Raw genomic sequence first — 17,958 nt, 5'->3', positions numbered from 1 at the left:
GGGAGGAAGAGGAGGGAGAGGGGGAGGCGGGGGTGGTGCTAACGCACCATAGGACAGAGTAGAAGGCCCCGGAATCGGAGCTCTAGGACTTGGATTTGACAGATTGCCTGGAGGAGGAGCCGTGCCCGTGTGTACCGGGCAGGTGCCTGTGTGCCCGCTGTGTCTCGGGTGTCTGTGTGCTGTGGGCTGTGGACGGCCAGCCCTTCCCTGGCCCATCTGTGATTTCCACCTCCCTGGCTCGGAACGCAGAGGGTGCGGTGGTGGGCCTCACGCCTGGGCCCGGAGTGTCCACGGGGCCAGCAGGTCATCCCTGAGGGCTGGGCTGAGGCGCCCTTGATGGCTGTGGCTCTCCCAGAAGGGCACAGCAGGTCTGCCTCCGGCCCGAGGCTCCCGTTGGGGCAGGGCATGGATGTGGGGCTGAGGCTGAGCCCCGACGGGTATCAGGGTGGAGCTGTGGATCTGTGCTCCGGTGTTTGTGTCCAGGGATGAGCTTGCTGGTGCCATCTGTGCAGGCAGATGTGCAGCCATGTCACTGGCCTTTGTGTCCCTGTGTCTCTGTGTGGCTGAGAGAACTGGTTTGGCCCAGCTTCCCCAGCGTGGAACCCTGTCCCAGGCACTTAACAGGCAGTGAGTGTCCTCACACACTCCTGGGGGCTATGTCTCATTGCCTCCATTTCAGAGGTTGGGACAGAGGCTCAGAGAGGTTAAGCTATGAGCTCAAGGTCACCCAGCTGTGAGCCCAGGCTAGTCCCCTTGTGCGGTAGGAGTGCAGGTGGGAGAGGGGTCAGGGATTGGGCTTTCTCCTTTTTTGGCTTCTGTCCTGTTCTGCTAGTACAGGAGAAAATGCTGTGTCACAGCAGGGTACAGGCCAGGGAGAATGCTGCTGTCCCGCCCCAAGGCTGGCCCCGGGGCACCTGGAGTGCGGGCTGGTGGGGCGGGGAGGACCCTGTAGTGGCTGCCTTGGGGGGACCCGTAGGTGGGGAGCAGGATGAGGGAGACTCAGCAAAGGAGGTGGGCGTCCCGGATGTCAGCTGCAGCCTGGGGGGCCTGGCTGATTCTTGGTCTGAGCTGCCAGCACGGGGCACAGCGCTCCCAGTGTTGGGCGCAGAGGGGTGGGCGGGCAGCTCGGGAAGGCGGGGGGGGGGTGCTGTCTGTACCCCCGCGTAGGATGGGCTCCCTTGTAGCAATCTGCCGTCTTAGTGGCATCAGTGCTGGTGGAAAGATACCTGCTTTACACCCTGCAAGTTCTAACTGTGGCATGCTTTTTAATTTTTTTGAGACAGGGTCTCACCACGTCACCCAGGCTGGCCTTGAACCACTCGGTAGCCCGGGCTGGCCTCAGTCTGCAGGGTTCTCCTGCCTCGGTCTCCCAAGTGCTGGGATTACAGGTGTCAGCCGCCCTGCCAGGCCTGCCAGGTGGCCTGAGCCCTTGATGCGCAGCCTCCTTAGATTCTGAGCTCACCGTCCCGTTACGCCAGTGTTGGCTATCGCGGTCGCGGAAAGTAAAGGGTGAGTGATAGAGTCTACACGTCAGCTGGATTACTGTAAAGTTCTGAGCGGTTGTAAAAATCGTTTTAAATTTATCTCCTACTTGAGCTAGGTTTTTGGGGGCAGGGGGGTAATGTCTATCAGCCGTTTGCAGTGGTCATCATTCAAGAGACTTGAACAGGACTTACCTGTAGTCATGTCTTGCGCATTAAAAGTTGTGCTATGCCTGTAATCCCAGGTACACAGGGGGCTGAGGCAGCGGATTGTAAATGAGAGACCAGCCCAGGCAATTTAGAGAGACTATGGTCTCAAAATAGAAAAAAAATTTAAAAGGCTGAGAATGCAGTTTAGTGGTAGAGTACCTCTGGGCTTTTTTTTGTTGTTTTGTTATGTTTTGTTTCCGGTACCAGGAGTACCTCTGGGTTTGATTCCAAGTACAAAAAACAACAACAACAAAAACAACCAACCAAACAAATAAATAAACAAAAACAATTGTGCTCACCAAAGCAACCTCAAGTTTCTCATTTTGAGAAATTTAGATTTCATTCAATTTTTTGTTTCTTTTCTGATACTGGGAATCAAACACAGCCTCTTGCTAAGTTGCCTACCTGGGATTCGAACTTGAATCCTCTTGCCTCTAGACTCCCAAAGTGCTGGGATTACAGGCGCACGTCCCCACGCTTTGCCATTTGGACGTTTTATACAAATTCAGTATTTAGTATCTTTCCTGTTCCCACGTGTTTCCTTTTTCTTGTAATTACACAGGATAAAGAAAATGTAATTGTCTGGCCTTGGTTTGCTCTTCACCAGGTTCCATATGGATGTCGTCTGAGCCCCTCCGTCTCCGAGCGTCACACACTGCTGTGGGCCTCGTGTCCAGGTCCAGGGCTGTGAAGGACGTCAGGAACCCCTGCCGTTGAAGGTGAGCGTGGAGCTGGTGCCCAGTAGGCTGGGAATAGGGGAGCATGGGGCGGCCTCAGAGCGCACGCTGAGGCCGAGAGCCTCCCTGTCCTCTCACAGAGGGTTGCAGGCTGCCTGGGAAGCTTCGGCTCAGTGCTTGTGACAGTCTGCCCAGGGTCACAGGAGGAACCCTGCAGTAGGAGGTGAGGCCATGAGGGTGGCGCTCCGACGAAGGGGCTTAGTGCCCTGATTGAAAGGACCCAGAGCTGGGCGTGGTGGCGCATGCCTGTAATCCCAGCACTCAGGAGGCTGAGGCAAGAGGATCGTTGTGAGTTCGAGACCAGCCTGGGCTACAAAGTGAGTTCAAGGCCAGCCTGAACTGCACAGGGAGACCCTGTCTCAAAAAGAAAAACAAAAATAAAGAAGAGAAAGGACCCAGAGGTGGGTGTGGTGGGCATGCCTGTCATCCCAACACTCTGGGAAGCTGAGGCAGGAAGACCAAAAGTCCAGCTTGGGCAATGAGGGACTTAGTGAGACCTTGTCTCAAAATAAAAAATAAAGAAGGGCTGGGGTGAGGGTGAAGGCCCAGAGTTGAATTCTAGCACCTCAAAAACACACAAGCGAACAAAGAACGGAACCAAGGGTTCTCTTGCCCTCCTTCCACAAGGGAGGCGTCTGGCAGGGAAGAGGCTGCACCCTGACGCCTTCCACCCCCAGGGCTGTAGGGCGCAAGCATTTAGACCACCCGGCCGGGCCTGTGGGCTTTGTTATGGTGGTACACGTGGCACAGGTGGCTCTGAGCAGCCCCTGCCCTCACAGGGCCTGCCTGGAAGGCCGCTCCTCCCTGCCCATGCGGGTTTTCTCCCGTTGCCGGAGGCCTTGCCCGAGCACTCTTTTTTTTTTCCCCACTGAACAATCAAGTTTTTCTCTCATGAGCAACCTAAGCAGTGATGGGGTTGAATTCACAACCCTGCCCCACGCTGGCCCGGGACCGCGAGCCTGTCACATGACCTTTGAGTGCCTCAGCCTCCCCTCTCTGCACCACGGAGGTCATGGAGCCTCCCGTGCTGTGAGGAGGTGAAGCGGTGAACGCACCGCCGTGTGAGGTACGCGGTGACCCCCAGCCCAGGGCACGGGATGCTGTGACAGCCACAGCGGCCAGCAGTGCGGTGAGCTTCCATGTGCGTTTGGAGCATCTGCATTGGGCCGTGCAAAGGGCCTGTGGGGACAGCTCCCGCCTCCCCTTTGGGGTGATGCCCACTTTGCAGAGAGGAGTGGCAGCGTGTGTTGCCCGCATAGACAGGGCATCTGAGTGCGGGTGACAGGGGCAGGAGCAGAGCTGCCCAGGAAGCTGAGGGCCACCAGGCTTGTCACCAGCGGCCGGAGGACTTCACTGTGATGCTGAAGATGGTGTCCAGGGCTTCTGCCGCCAGGCATCACGCACAGCCCCAGGCTTCGCGCGTTACCCCAGGAGGACGGAGGCGACATGTCTGCCACACCCCAGCCGTATCGGGGTGCTGGGCCAGGACTACAGCTCACCGAGGGTCCTGCTCAGAATGTAACTGTGTTAGTCAGGCCGGGCAGGGAACATCCGGACAGGGAAAGCCAACGCATCGGTGGTCACTTATAGAGAGCCCTCCCAGGCCTTCCCGGATTTGGGAAGTTTATATTTGTAATCCCGCTGGAATCGTAGAGGGTTAATTCCAATCTACCACTACCAGTGCATCGCATGGCAAGCATAAAGTCATTAAGGCGTGTTTGTAGTCGTGGGAAGCCAAGGGATCCTAAGTGCAGCTATGGTGATGGCCATCCGGAACAAAGGCCAGGACCCAGGGCTGAACCCAGGATCTGTTCACTTGTCAAGAGAGGAGTGGCTTGGGGATGAGTGACTACAGTTGCGGCGGGAAGTATGCGAGTGCCGTCAGCTGGGCGAGCTGGAGGCCTTAAATCACCTCTGCGCCCTGCAGAGAGAAGGATCTGCAGAAGGAGTAACCCGCACAACATAGTTCGAGGTAATAGCTAATGTTTTGGGGTCGGTACTTCAGCTCTGATGCGTGATCTTTCTTGCCCTGGGAAGTCGCAGCCTCTTACCTCGAGGCTTGATTCCAGCGGACAGCATGGAGCGGAGCAGGGCTCTGTCTCCCACCGGCCCAGCTCACACACGTCTACTTGGGAGCTGGGTTGGGGCACGGGGAAGCACTGCCCTCTTGCCTTGCTTTAAAGACTACACATCAGCCTTCAGCTAGGCCCATTTGCATTGCTTAGAGCCAACTAAAGGGATAAAGACAAGACTTGGCCAACTGTGCACACATCAGTGCAAGGAAACAGAGCTGGTTAGCCAAAATGGAGACAACTGCTCTTCTTTCAAAGGCAGTGGTCCAGGCGGTCCTCCACGGCACGCAAGTGCGACATGAGGGAGGCACACGGCAGAGGGGGGAGGCCCTGCTCCATGAAGCCGCCCGGGGCCCCAGCTGACAGGCGCTCTCTCTTGTGTCCCCAGGAGCAGGGCCTGGGACCAGGGTGGGAGAACAGCTGCATATGTGGAAGATACACCCAGGAAACCCTGTGGGGGACACAGAAGTGGCCAGGACAGTGAAGAAAGCCCGCCCTCGGTGAGGACCCCACCTTGTCAGGCCTCAGGCACCTAGAGCTCACCTCGCCCGAGTCATCCCCGCCTGTAGGACCAAGTCACGGTCCTGAGCTCAGCTCTCGACTCCCACGACCCCCGCTGTGCCTGCAGACCTGGAAGAGGTGGGGGCCGCAGCTGCCGAGGCTGCACAGTGTGGAGCCTTCTTCTCTCTGAAGAATCCCCGTCGTGCACAGCTTGTCGCTATGGTATCAGGCCCTTCGCTTTGGATTAGCAGCGCCCCCTAATAGACAGGGAGGTCCTTCAGGGCAGGGCAGGACACCTGTGATTTCTGTCTTCCTACTCCCTGGCACGGCACTTTCCGTGCAGTAGGTGCTCTCTGAGTTCTAGGTGGAAGGCAAGTGGATTGACGCAGCTGGCTTTTTAAGTCTTTCTGCTGCTTCTTGGACCCCAAGGCAGAGTGCCTGAGGCTCCTTACCCAAGCTGTGGCTCACTCCTGCAGCCCGGGCCATCTCTCTGTCTCTCTCCGCCCTCACCTTCAATCTCTGCTAACAATTTGCCTACATCACCCTCCACCCCAGTGCCATTTCAGACATTTGCATGGCCTGACCACACAGGAGGTGGGGGCTGCAGGGATTTTCTGGTCTCACGAAGTCCCTTGGCAAGAGTCCAGGAGAGCAGAGCTGGCCTGATAGAGGGGCTGGCTCCAGAGGAGGCTTCCGGGGGCTCCTGCACTGCCCCCAGGGCCCCAAGGAAGTAGCAAGACACACATGTGGCCAAGTGCGGACGGAGATAGTGGTGTGTGTGTGTGTGTGTGTGTGTGTGTGTGTGTGTGTGTGTAGCGAGTCATTGGGAGGGATGGAGGCCTACAGTTGCTCAGCTCCTCCCTGAACTCTTCGTGTTGGGCTGCCAGACACACAGCAGAGATTTCCCAGCAGATCCAAGCCTGGTGGTTCAGGGGAGAAGGCAGCCCAGAAGAACAGAAGGCAGGCACACTCCAGGGCCTTTAACCTGTTACTCACTGAAAACGTGAGCTGTATTTTTTTCTGAGGCCGTCAGGAGTTTAAAAGCTGCTTTCGCTAGAGAAGCAAAAAACCTGAAACCCATGACGGTTCACTGGAGCTTACGGAGGCCCAGTGGGGAACGAAAAGCAGAACAAAGCTTGACCTGCATTTGGTGTCTGCCTAGTGCTGTGGGCCAGATCCCTGCTGCTGTGCATATATAGGCATGTTTATCAGTTAGGGTCTGTCTGTCTAAAAACTGGCCATTCAGGGTTGACCAGCCCTGAATTTACACAACGTACATCACCCCCTTCCAGAATAAAGATATCAAGAAAAGATGTTTACAGGGATGTCCTACCACCACTGGGCACTCAGAAATCTCCAGTCACTGCCCTGAACCGATGGTCACCTTGGATTCCAACAGAGCGTCTGCAAGACTGACACCATTGGGCGAGGGATATAGCTCAGTGGCACAGTGCCTGCTTGGCAAGCATGAGGTCCTGAGTTAGATTCCTGGTACGGAAAAAAAAAAAAACAAAAAACAAACCACCATCCTAACGGAGACAATCATCTTTTTTTGTTTGTTTTTCTGGTACCGGGAATCGAACTTACAACCTTGTACTTTCCAGGCAGGCACTGTTCCACTGAGCTAAATCCCCAGTCCCAAGAGACAATCATCTTAAGGACATCAGATTGCCTTGTCAAGCAATAAGGACTGTTCCCTAGCCACCTTGCAATGCCAGAATTTTGTTTTTCAATCAGATTGTATTGGTACATTTTAGATATACATAACAATTCGTTCATCATTGAGAACTTATACCTGTACATGATATAAGCACAATCAGAATTGAGATAATGATCAACCAGGCTCCAATCCACCTCAGCCACCCCATAAAAACTAGTTTCATTCCTTTGCTGACAGGTCGGCCTGGTCTTCTCCATCAGAGCTGTGCCCCTTCGCAACTCAACTGAAGTTCCTCCCTGTTTCTCTTCCTTCCTAGCTCTGCCTCATAAATCAGCTGATGCCTCTCCCTGATGCGTCCCGAAATGCTTTCCTGCAATGACACCTGAAGCACCTGCTGGGCCATGCTGAGCTGCCCATCTCCTCTCTAGGAGGGCCATCTCAGACCTCATCTGGTGACAGTGCTTTTGTCTCTGAGCTGGACCCCAAGCCCACCTGGCTCTTGAGAAACGCTCACAAGGGTGCCAGTTCCTTGCTGGGGTCCCTGGGGTACTGTTATGACTTGTGTCTAGACGTCCCCCTAGAGGCTTGTGTGGTTATGGGTGGGGCCTCTTCAGAGGTGGCTGGATCTAGTGTGTGATTGACTTATAGTGCAAAGCTAGGACTGAGGGTGCTGGGATTAGGATGGGCGATTACTGGATCAGTCCACTGATTGGTCTGGCGCCGCTCTAATCCAGGTAGCCTGGATACAATATAAGGGACAGAAAGAGGCTTGTCTTGTCCCTTGCTTGCTTTTGTTGTCTTCCGCCTGCCTTGAGCTGTTCTCCTCTGCAGTGCCCCTGTGCCAGCCACCCCTCCTTGGGGCCAGGCAACCATGAACTGAAACCTCTGCACACTGTGAGCTAAATAAGCCTTTCCCCTTTAACTGGGTGTCTGGTAACCAGAAAAGGAACTAAGGCAGGTGCCCAGGGCGTGGGTAGTCGTCGGGAGGGACTGTGCTGAGCTCAGGAGTCAGACTGCAAGCGGTGGGTGTAGCGGCGAGTGCAGAGACAGCACCTGACAGCTGCAGGTGGGTGGGAGGCTGGGCTGAGCCGGGAGCGGCAGCAGGAGGCCGGGTGAGGCTAGAGCGGAGGGGGTGGGAACAGGGAAGGGAAGCTGGGAAGCTCAGCCCTTTGGACATTTGAGTACAGAAACGTGCACTCGTCAGAAAAATATAAACTATTCAACCGAAGTGGCCAGCACGAGACACCAGCAAGTGCTTTCAAGGGGAACTTGAGCCGAGCTTGAGCACCTTGGTAGAAGCTGCAGGAAACCCAGTAAGGGCACTGAAAACAAACACTCAGAGTGATCCTGAAGCCAGACTGATCTGGTAGCTGAGAGCAGACTGCAGAGCCAGGCCTCTGGGATGTACCTCTAGGTGACACTGGGCATCGTAGCCTCCTTATGTTTGTTTTCCTCTTCTCAAAAATGCGGCTGTTCTGGTCCAGAAAATGGCACACCAGTAATTCCAGCTACTCAGGAGGCTCAGGCAGGAGGATCACAAGTTTGAGGTCATTCTGGGCAGCTTTTTTGAGATCCTGGCTCAAGTAAATTAAATTAAATTAAAAAGGGCTGGGAAAGTAGCTCAGCGGTGAAGTGCTTGCCTAGCACCTGTGAGGCCCTAGGTTTATTCCCTAGCAACAGACACACACAGACCCAAGTGCTAACAATCATGCCTCCTTCATTAGGTATTCGTGAGGATTAAATGAGTGAATATATATAGGAAATCCGTGCAAAGTCTGGCACATTTTAGGAGCCACAGATGCTTATGCTGCTATTATGACTGCTTTTATTATTTGGAATTGACATTTTGGACCCGGAACCCACAACAGATCTATGTAGTCTCTTGCTACTTGAAAGTCTATGACCAAAAGCATCCCTATTACCCAGGGTTAGAAGTGAGGGTGCAGGGCCCAAGCCAGCTGCTCTGAGTCAGCCTGAGCTTGACCAGAGCCCCAGGAGAATCATGTGCGCTTGCATTTGTAGAGCACCCAGGAAGCCACATGCAGAAATGAGACAGAGGGGCTGGGGATTTAGCTCAGCGGCACAGCGCCTGCCTGGCAAGTGCGAGGTCGTGAGTTCGATTCCCGGTACTGGAAAAAAACAAAACAACAACAGCAAAAAAAAAAAACCAAACAGAAATGAGACCGAGACCTGGCTCTTTGGGATGAGGCCAACAAGGCAGACTGCCTGGCTGGGGTTTCTCAGGGCCCAGGATACCTCCAGGCGGTGTAGACCACCTGGGCACTTAACACGAGGCACCGCTGCTGTCTAAGCCCAGCAGGGGGCCTACACATCTGTGTGCTGGGACAGCGTGGTGCCCGGGGCCACCAGGGGAGCTCGACGGCTGAGGCCAGAGCCCCAGAGCCCAGGGGAGGCCGTGAGGTCCAGCGGCGGCTTGCTGCAGTACCAGCTGCTCAGGAGGCCGTCTACCTGCTCCCGGCTGCAGATTGCACGTAGGTGGGCCTTCCTGCGTCCACTGTCCGGATCCTCCGGGTCTTCTGGGGGCTCAGGGGGCACCACGGCAGGCTCAGGACTCAGGTGCGAGGCGTCCCGGCGCAGCCCCCAGGCCCGCAGCTCCCCCCGCATGCTGGCGAAGAAGTGCAGCACGCAGCGGTGTGCGAAGTCCCGCGCGTGCTCACAGCAGGTCTCGTCGAAGAGCTTCTGCTCCAGGTCCACGTAGTTGCTCCAGTACCTGCGCTGCAGGAAGACCGTCTGGTCGAAGCAGGGCCTCAGGCAGCGGGCCAGGAAAGCCGCCAGGATCAGCAGCAGGGTGAGGCTCCAGCCGAGGGCCTGGGGAGTGAGGAGGCACGAGGTGGGCACGACAGGGCTCGGGTGGGCACGTGTGGCAGCTCTGCTCCAGAGTGCGTCCCTTTTTATCACCCTCCGTCCCTCAGCTCCATCTGCCTCCCCGCCCAGCCAGCCCTCCTCTCGACTGACACATGCCCCCTCCCGCCCCACCGCCCTCCCTGCTCCTGGCCACCTGCCTCTCCTCCCGGCCTTTCAGGCCTCCTTACTTTCATCCTTCCTTCTCTGGATTCCCCACGAACCGTGCGCCTCTCCTCCTCTGCCTCTTCATCCTTCTCACCGGTTTACCATCCAGCCCCCGCAAGTGTGCCCACCCTGCCGTGCGGGTGCCAGGAGCAGGAAGTGGGGACGAGCCTTCCAGACCAACGGCGAGGGCAGCTGGGGCTGAGCCTGCACCAGGCAGTGCGCTCCTCTCCTCCCTCCCCGGCTACCTACCTGGCTCACGCCCGGAGCCCCTGTCTGACCTGGAGCCTCGAAGACCTTGGAGTCCCTGGCCTTTATAGACAAGATGCCCGATTTACAGGGCTCGTCATTTGGCCACTCACAGGGCTCTCCCACCTCAAACTCAGGGTGCGTATTTCACACACACAGAGCAGAAAAGCAAAGTACTTGCCAAGCGTGACCATGACTGACAGCTGAGCTGGATCGAAGCTGGTCTGGCGGCATTTTCTATGTGTTCGCTATGGACCGAGAAAGACCAGGGGTGCTGCCACCGCAGGGCCCAGCATGGGGGAGGAGGAAGCCAACCTCCATTATTCTGAAGAAGAAACTGAGGTGCAGGGCGCAGTGCCATGGCCAAGGTCGAAGTCTGGGCCAGAATCAAGTGTGTCTCGAGAGCTGGTCGTCTCTCCACAGTTCAGGCCTGTGTTTGCTGTGTGTCTGCCTCCACCAAATAGCAGGGCGTGCGTTCCTGACCGCGGCCCTCCTGTGCTGTGCATGCCACAGGCTCGATTAGTGTCCCTTTAAAAATTTTTTTTTGAACCAGGGTCTCGCTATGTACTTCAGCTGGCCTTGAATTCACTGTGCCTCAAATTTATGGTGATCCTCCTGCCTCTGCCTCCCAAGTGCTGGGATTACAGGCGTGCACCACCTTGTCTGGCTCTCATGTACGCTCTTCGGCAGGCACAGCTCAGGCTCTGGGAGTGGTGGTGACGGAATCTGGAGTCAGCGGGCCTGGAGCGGGCTGGCCCTTAGGATAATGGAGGGGGCGCACTAAAGGGATCTGGGCAGCGGGGAGGGTCTGTGCTGTGTATGCCATCCCTGCCCTGCCTCTTACCCATGGTGTGCGCTGCTGGCCTCCAGCGCTTTCTTGCTGCCAGCCTCCTGCAGGTGGGCTGGGCTGACTCCCGGGAGGTCCCAGCCCTGGGGCCCATCCCGGGGTGAGTTCGTATTGAAGACCTGGTGCCCGCTTCCTAGGCGGATCTGCTGTCCTGACCTCGCCCCCATCCCCGAACCTCCTGCTCTTTGGTTCTGTCTCAGCAGAGAGGAGGGTCTTCGGGAAATCATGCAGACCCGGCCCAGCCCCTCCCTCCAGCCAGTGCAGGACCCTGGTGAGGGCGCAGGGCTCGGGGGACCACCCGATTACCTGGGACAGGCACCGCAGGTAACGAGACACAGCCTTCCGAGCGGGGCTGTCCCTGACCAGCTCGTCCTCCTTGCAAGGCACCTTGGCCAGAAAGAGCTGCACCTGGCTGGGGGTCATGTTGGCCAAGTCCAGGAACTTCTCGGGGTCCACGGAGTTGCTGAAGGCACACACGAAGCACTTGCCATCCAGGAGGGCCAGCAGGATCCAGACCAGGGGCGCGGCCAGCGCCCTCTGCAGCACGGAGGAGCACATGTACCTGGAGTGGGAGAGGCGGGTCACCCTGTGCTGGCCTCTTCCTAGGGCAAGACTGTGGCTGAGTCCCTGCACTTCCCGGTGCTTTCAGTTCCCTGCTTAAAAATGGGTCCAACTAGGGAGCAGCCTGGGGCTGGGGAGAGGATGCGGCTGAGCTCACAGTCGGAAGCTCTTGCAGCAGAGAGCGAGGCCCGAGGGGTCTGCCAGGCCGGTGGGTGAGCATCATGGGCTCCATCAGCCGATTTGGGCTTGGGGCGCCATCTGTGCCAGGCCCGGAGGACATGGGGAGGGGAGAAGGGGGCAGGTGCGGTTCCTGCCCTTGGGGAGCTTGTGGGAGGGGAGACGCGCCCTAAGCAAACCATTGCCTGTCACGACTGGAAAACCCCCTAGGACCCTTCCTGCACGGGCGACTGATACTCCATGGCCAGTGGGACAGACGTGGCCGGGACCTTGTGCTATCAGGTGTGTCCAGCTCTGGCCGTGAAGAGGTGGCCAAGGACAGGACCGGAAGTACATCCTGATGGAAACGGGCAAGTGGGTCTCTGTGACGATGATTCCTACCCAGGGAAGGGAGAGGCTGCAGGAAGCTCACGGCGCCTGCGGGGCACCCAGGGGTGGGGACTGCACCTGACGATGCCTGCGTCCTTCCTGCGCTGCCCCACCGGCCGGTGCCACTCCTCCACCATCACCACGGACTGCCGGTTGACAAGGAGGCCGCAGAGGAAGAGGGCGAGCGGCGGCGTGAGCAGCAGGCCCAGGCCGTAGAGGGTGTTGTAGCGCGCCAGGCAGGGGCAGTTGAAGTCGAAGGAAGAGTAGATCTTGATGGTGAGGGCGGCCAGCAGCAGGCACAGCCCGTTCGTCACTGACTCCGAGCTGGACTGGAAGTGCTGGAAGAGCGCGCGGAACCGCTCCATGGCCGGACGCCGAGCCCGGCTCCCCGGGAGCCTCTCTCCTGCTGCACGAGCCTGGGGGGCCGGGAGGAAGCTGCATCCAGCCCCAGCCCAGCCTCCAGGGTCCGCTGAGGAGTTCAGGCAGAGGTGGCTCTTCCTAGGGATTGTCCATCGCCACTCCCTCTCTCTGCTCTGCGACCAGCCAGCCCACAGCGCCCCTAGGCAAATGGGCACCTGCCGTCCCTCCGCCCTCCCAGCCTGTCCTCCCAGAGCGGGGTGCTGACGGCACAGCTGCTGCACCTGCCTCGGGCACAGGCAAATTCTGGGCGCGGTAAGGCAGAGGCCAGGGAGCCCGTTGCGTTTTCTGCTCTGGGTCAAAACTCTGATGACTCAGTTCGGCCCACAGAGATTTCCTGTGGGCCTTCAGACTGGACGGAAGCCGAGGGGCGCTGGTGCCCGCCTGGAGGCCTGAGGAGGAGGCGGCCCTGGGAGAGGTGGAGGCGCATCTCCGGCTGAGCGGCTCTGTGGGCGCGCAGGGGAGCAGATGGTCAGGTGCGGGACCCCCTGGCAAGGGCAAGGAGGTGAGACGCCTCCGACAGTAACCAGGAAGGCTCTGGATGGGTCCCCGGGAGCCTAGGACTCTGCTCTCTCCACTCCACTCCACTCCACTGTCCTGTGGGGCTGGCTACGACCGGCCCAGTCTGCCCCGACACAGCTCCACACTGCGCTCCTCTGAGCGGGCCGGGCTCCCACAACCGCTGAGCTTGGCGTCCAAGGCCCTCTAGACTGCACCCAGCGCGTCCTCGCACCCTGACCCTCTGCAGACAACCCCCTCGCCCTTCGCACTCCCTCCCACCTGCTGTCCAGAAGGTGGCTCAGGGGCCCAGGCGGCCTGGCTCTGCGCAGCCGTGGGACGGGGGCTCCTGCTGTGGGCATCTCCCCCAGTGCGGGGTGGGACCCCTGTGAGGGCCGGGGCCTGCGCCTGTGGACACCTAATGTTCGCACATGCGGACGCCCCTATTTCTTCCCGGCCCCGTCCTCTCTTCTGAGCTGTGCCCACGCCCCGTCTGCTCCCAGGAAGCCAGCGAATGGGAAGCGAACGAACGGGCCGCAGGCCTCGCCTTCAAGGCCTCTGCCCCTCTCTGCTTGTCCTCGTCTGTCTCATCCTTCCCTGTCTCGCTGCCTCTGCCTCCCTGCGTCTCTGTGCTGCCCTTGGGTCTCTGTGCCCCGCTGCCTGTCTCTGTCCCCCTGTGCTGTTGCCACTTCCTGTCTCCCTCCTAGCGGTGCTGTCGCCTGGCCCGGTTCCAGCATTGAGGGCCTGGCCTAGGGAACAGCAGAGCAGCCCGGGTCCCGGAGGAGCCCCGTCTCTTCCCCGCTTCACGAATTCCCTGGGCCTGGACGATGAGGGGTGGGTCGGGGTGTGGGATCCTGTCCCCACCCACCCAGGCTCTTCCCCACCTTCGTCTCTGCAGCTCCCTCACACCCAGCCCAGGACCGCCACAGGCTAAGCAAGACCTCTGAGCCAGGCACGGCCGGTGCCCACTGACCCTGCTCCGCGCGGGCTGGGCCAGGGGCCCTCCCGCCTCAGAGCCCGGCCCGCCCCTCCTCAGCTGCCTGTGTCAGCGCTGTCGTCCTTCCCAGAGTCTGGGTCTGCACGGTCAGCTGTGCCTCCTGCTGCCCGCTGCTGTCACAGGATGGGCACTGAACTCCCGGGCGCCCAGCCCCAACGCCCGACCCTGCCCAGCTCCGCCCGCCACGGGTCCTCCATGCTCATAGTCTCACACCGCGGTTAGAAAGCGGAAGGTCCCCGTTTTTCTTCTGATCAAACGCATTATTTACGAACATTTACTAACAGGGAGCAGGTTGTGCCCCTGTCACCGCATGTGCCGTGTGTCTGTCTGCAGTGGTGTGTATCCTTCCAAGCACAGGCCAGGGTCCTGGCTGGGGCTGGCCAGACTGCCTGGAGTTCTCGGGAAGGCTGAGATTTCCTGCCTGTGATTTCCACCCCAGGGCAGGTCTTGGAGACCACCGCTCCTTCTCCCAAGGCAGACATCACATGGGTCTCTTGATGGCTTAGTTTTAGTCTTCAAAGGATGACAGCGCCTCCTGGTGGGAAGGATCCTGGTGCTGCAACAGGAATTTTTTGTCACCCTGTATACTCAGACCACCTGGAATATATCATATGCATTTCATAAGACAGGCCTAGGTTGCCTGGGCTGGCCTTAAACTCCTGGACTCAAGTGATCCTCCTGCCTCAGCCTCCTAAGGAATTAGGACCACAAGCATGTGCTACTGTACTTGGCTCACATTTGGGGAAAAGTTTTTAAATTCACACTTATTTATTTGTGGTGGTGCTGGGGATCAAATCCAGGGCCTCACGAATGCTAAGTGAGCACTGTACCTCTTAGCCATGTCTACCATAGCCCTTACCTTTTCTTTTTCTTTTTTGTGTTGTGGGGTGAGGTGGGGTCTTGCTACGTACTAGTTTAGGCTGGCCTTGAACTTGTGGCAATCCTCCTGCCTCAGTCTCCCAGTGCTGGGATTGTCAGTACGTGCTCTCATGTCCAGCTCACTGGGCATCAAACTCAGGACCTTGAGCTTGCCAGGCAGGTGCTGTGCTGCTGAGCAATATCCCCGGCCCTAAGGCTTTAGTTTTTATCTTTGTTTTTTTCTTGAAGATACATTCTTGGGGATGGGTGTCTTCTAGTGTGTTTTGTTTTGTCTTTAGAAAGAATCTGGATATTGAGACATTGTTTTGCCATTGGTGGAGTTCTTGTTACTGAGAAGGCAGGGCGCCCCCTACTGGAGAGATAGTCACATCTCATGTGAGTGATGCACCTGCGTAATTATGTGGGTGCAGGGGGTAATGCTTTGTATATAATGGGTTCGCTTTCTGCTGAGGTTTCTTGTTCCCCTTCCTCTGACTTCTCTCCAGGACTAGGAGACTACTGTTTCCTATTGTCTGGTGGGGCAGCAGGGCCCTTCCTGTCTCTGTGTGACCTGATTCTCTCCTACCCTGAGGACAGGAACCTTCCTGGTCATGGCAGACCTGAGGGAAGGTGACCCTGAAGGGGGCAGTGGAACCAACAGCAGTGGAACACCTGCAGAACCACCCGGAACAAGCTAAACCGAGACCCTACCTCATTCTTTATACCCACATAACTTCCACATGGGTCAAAGATCTAAGCATAAAAATGTGAATCATGAAAGTTAGACAAGAAGCTAGGCATAGCGATGCCCACATTTAACTCCAGCACTCAGAGGGGCTGAGGCAGAAGGATCAGGAGTTCAAGACAAGCCTAGACTAGTGCGGATGTCACAAAACAAACAAAAACCAACCAGCCCACCTGAACAAAACAAAAAACCAGGGGCTGGGGATTTAGCTCAGCGGCAAAAACGCCTGCCTGGCAAGCGCAAGGTCGTGAGTTCAGTTCCCGGTACCGGAGAAAAACCAAAAAAAAAAAAAAAAAAAACAAAAAACCACGACCAAAAACTGGACAAGAGAATGCAGGTGGATTGACTCGTGTCAGAGGCTGGGGAAGGCCGCTGTGCTCGAACCAGCACTCAGCCGCTGTGGAGAAGAAGGGTACACAGGCCTCATGAAAACTAGAAATGTCTGTGGGAAAAAAACCCCAGTGAGAAGAACAAAAATAATTAACCAATAAAAATGTATTTTCCACTCCCACACCATGCAAAAGCCATTTCCGCTATTTTGCAGAAGGTTCATGTGAACCACTTCAAAAGAAGCGCGATCCTCCAGAAAGGAATGGGTAAAGGCCATGAGCGGGCCATTCACGGAGAAAGACAAGCGTTCAGAAATCCCGCAAAGATCCAGCTCTTCGGGCTGGGGATTTAGCTCATCGGCAAAGCGCCTGCCTGGCAAGTGCAAGGTCGTGAGTTTGGTTCCCGGTAACCGAGAAAAACAAAAACAAAACAAAAAAAGATCCAGCTCTTCATTCAACCTTAAATGAGGATCGGGACAAGCAGGTACTATGGGATGTTTTAGACAACCCAATTGTTGGAAACTAAAATGCTGATGACGCCCAGTACTGAGGTGCCTTGCGGGGGGGGGAGTCGCCATCCTACACTGGTGTTCAGAGGGCAACATACGGAGCTTTTGTAGGATGTTTGCCAATACGCTTAAGCAAAAGTTGAAATTTAATCATGTAGCCCTGGATTCCCCCCAGAGGAAGATATTCCCCCTAAAGCTCTTTTCATTTTACAGAGAGAAGAACAACCTGTCCCCACCACTTAAGGTGTGTTGATTGCCTTGAGGGCTCCCCGAAAAGTTTGCCAGAGACAAAGGGGCCGCTCACTACCAGGTAGGGGCTGGGGACAGAATACAGAAGGGAGGAGGAGCAGGGGGGAGAGGAGAGGACCCCAGGGCTCCCACCCTCTGGGGAAAGGCGGGCAGAGACCCCAGGAAGGCGGTTCCCTGCTCTGACTCAAGGGCGGGAGGGCATTTGATGATTTAAGGCTCACCGGGGAGGCCTTGCCTGACTCCTAACCCCTAATCGCCTTTCCCCTTCTGCCACCGAGTCTTACATTCTTATGTAGTTGCATTTGTCATACTTTGCCTTTACTTCTCTGGTCTTTGTAACGTCGTTGGAAAGCACTTCCTGCCAAACAAAGGCCACTGAGGACATCTAGGAGAGAACCAGAGTGCCGGGCACCGCAGCCGTCTCCAGCGTCCTCCTTTGGTGTCGGTGAAATCTGTCCTGCGGGCTAGCGTGGCTTCCCCTGATGCCTGCGCCGCTTCCTCCAGGGAGGACTTTTTCTTGCTTGTCCCAGGCTCGCCCTGCAGAGCCAGTTTCTCCCTCACCCTTCACTTTTACTTTTTCGAATAAACTTTGTCACCCCCTTGAAAAAGAAATCTATTCTGTGTTCAGGAGCAGCAGAACCTCTCTGGCTAAACTGCAGACAGCAAGCCCCGGTCCCAGCCCTGGGGCGTCTGAAGGGTGTCTCAAGCAGGGAGGCGTGGGCTCAGGAGCTCAGAGTAGAGACCTCCCTGCAATAGCTGTCTCCCGCAGGCTGGGGACTCCAGGGAATCCCAGCCTGGCGTGTTGGGGGAAGGCTGGGCTCAGAACATCGAGAGCAGTTGCTCTGCGATTCGCTCACCATCCTGGAAAGCAACTTGGCTTCCCTACGCCGAAGGATTTTCAAATGGGAGGAGGAGCAGTAGCAATGACAATAACTGCACCTACCTCCTGGGGCTGCTTCCAGAACCTACGCGCCTGGGCCTGGCGCACGTGAGTGAGGGCTTCATGAGGGTCACCGGCCACAATTATCTGAGCAAGTAGCCCTGGGGTGGGTCACTGGGTGCTGGACTTCGAAGTGATGACAACTCATCCTCTTTCTGGCATTAGACATCTTCTGCAACACTTTTTTTTTTTTGTTTTCTGAGACGGGGTCTCGACTTTTAGTGCAGGCTGACCTTGAACTCTATGTAGCTCAGGCTGGCCTCGAACTCACAGAAATCCTCCTGCCTCAGCCTCCTGAGTTCTGGGATTCAGGTGTGCGCCACCGTGTCTGGCATAACTGTATAGATTTTGTTTTGTTTTGTTTTCGTTTTTTGGTCTTTTTGAGATAGGGTCTCGCTCTGCAATTCAGGCTGGCCTTGAGCTCACTTTGTAGCCCAGGCTGGCCTTGAACTCACAACGATCCTCCTGCCTCAGCCTCCCGAGTGCTGGGATTACAGGTGTGCGCCACCACGCCCGGCTTAGATT

The 17,958-nt window shown here is 56.9% G+C and overlaps 1 protein-coding gene and 2 long non-coding RNA genes across 6 annotated transcripts; 2 read left to right on the top strand and 1 right to left on the bottom strand.

Annotated features, from left to right (window-relative positions):
- The first annotated feature begins 1,327 nt into the window (after nt 1-1,327).
- LOC102004713 lies at nt 1,328-7,347 on the top strand. Its single transcript, XR_263916.2, has 3 exons — nt 1,328-1,509; nt 2,299-2,410; nt 6,978-7,347. It is a non-coding gene; the product is annotated as an uncharacterized LOC102004713 (long non-coding RNA).
- A 104-nt stretch (nt 7,348-7,451) lies between these two features.
- On the top strand, nt 7,452-17,595 carry LOC102004486. 3 transcript variants are annotated; one of them, XR_263915.2, is made up of 4 exons: nt 7,452-7,727; nt 15,951-16,219; nt 16,458-16,554; nt 16,846-17,595. It is a non-coding gene; the product is annotated as an uncharacterized LOC102004486 (long non-coding RNA). The 3 variants fall into 3 exon arrangements; XR_001231088.1 differs by lacking the exon at nt 7,452-7,727 and adding an exon at nt 9,400-9,470; XR_001231087.1 differs by lacking the exon at nt 7,452-7,727 and adding an exon at nt 12,547-12,813.
- Nucleotides 8,786-12,486, bottom strand: Calhm3 (calcium homeostasis modulator 3). 2 transcript variants are annotated; one of them, XM_005403803.2, is made up of 3 exons: nt 11,970-12,486; nt 11,091-11,346; nt 8,786-9,397 (listed from the first exon to the last, which is right to left on the bottom strand). In XM_005403803.2, the coding sequence occupies exons 1-3, from the start codon at nt 12,254-12,256 to the stop codon at nt 8,987-8,989; spliced, it is 954 nt and encodes a 317-aa protein (XP_005403860.1). In that variant the 5' UTR covers nt 12,257-12,486; the 3' UTR covers nt 8,786-8,986. The 2 variants fall into 2 exon arrangements, with proteins under 2 accessions (XP_005403860.1, XP_005403859.1); XM_005403802.2 differs by having other exon boundaries at nt 8,787-9,490; nt 11,970-12,482.
- Nucleotides 17,596-17,958: the final 363 nt, after the last annotated feature.

Source organism: Chinchilla lanigera, unplaced genomic scaffold (genome assembly GCF_000276665.1).
Source record: "Chinchilla lanigera isolate Chin_1 unplaced genomic scaffold, ChiLan1.0 scaffold00084, whole genome shotgun sequence".
NCBI lineage: Eukaryota > Metazoa > Chordata > Mammalia > Rodentia > Chinchillidae > Chinchilla > Chinchilla lanigera.
This window is presented reverse-complemented; position numbering and strand designations above follow the sequence as displayed.

Bases quoted from the DNA above. Each gene is read 5' to 3' on its own strand.
- Calhm3 (XM_005403802.2), bottom strand. From the start codon at position 12,256: ATGGAGCGGTTCCGCGCGCTCTTCCAGCACTTCCAGTCCAGCTCGGAG. The intron at 11,347-11,969 runs GTGCAGTCCCCA...CTCCCACTCCAG, and splicing joins AAGGACGCAGGCATCGTCAG to GTACATGTGCTCCTCCGTGC. The intron at 9,491-11,090 runs GTAATCGGGTGG...CTCACTCCCCAG, and splicing joins ACCTGCGGTGCCTGTCCCAG to GCCCTCGGCTGGAGCCTCAC.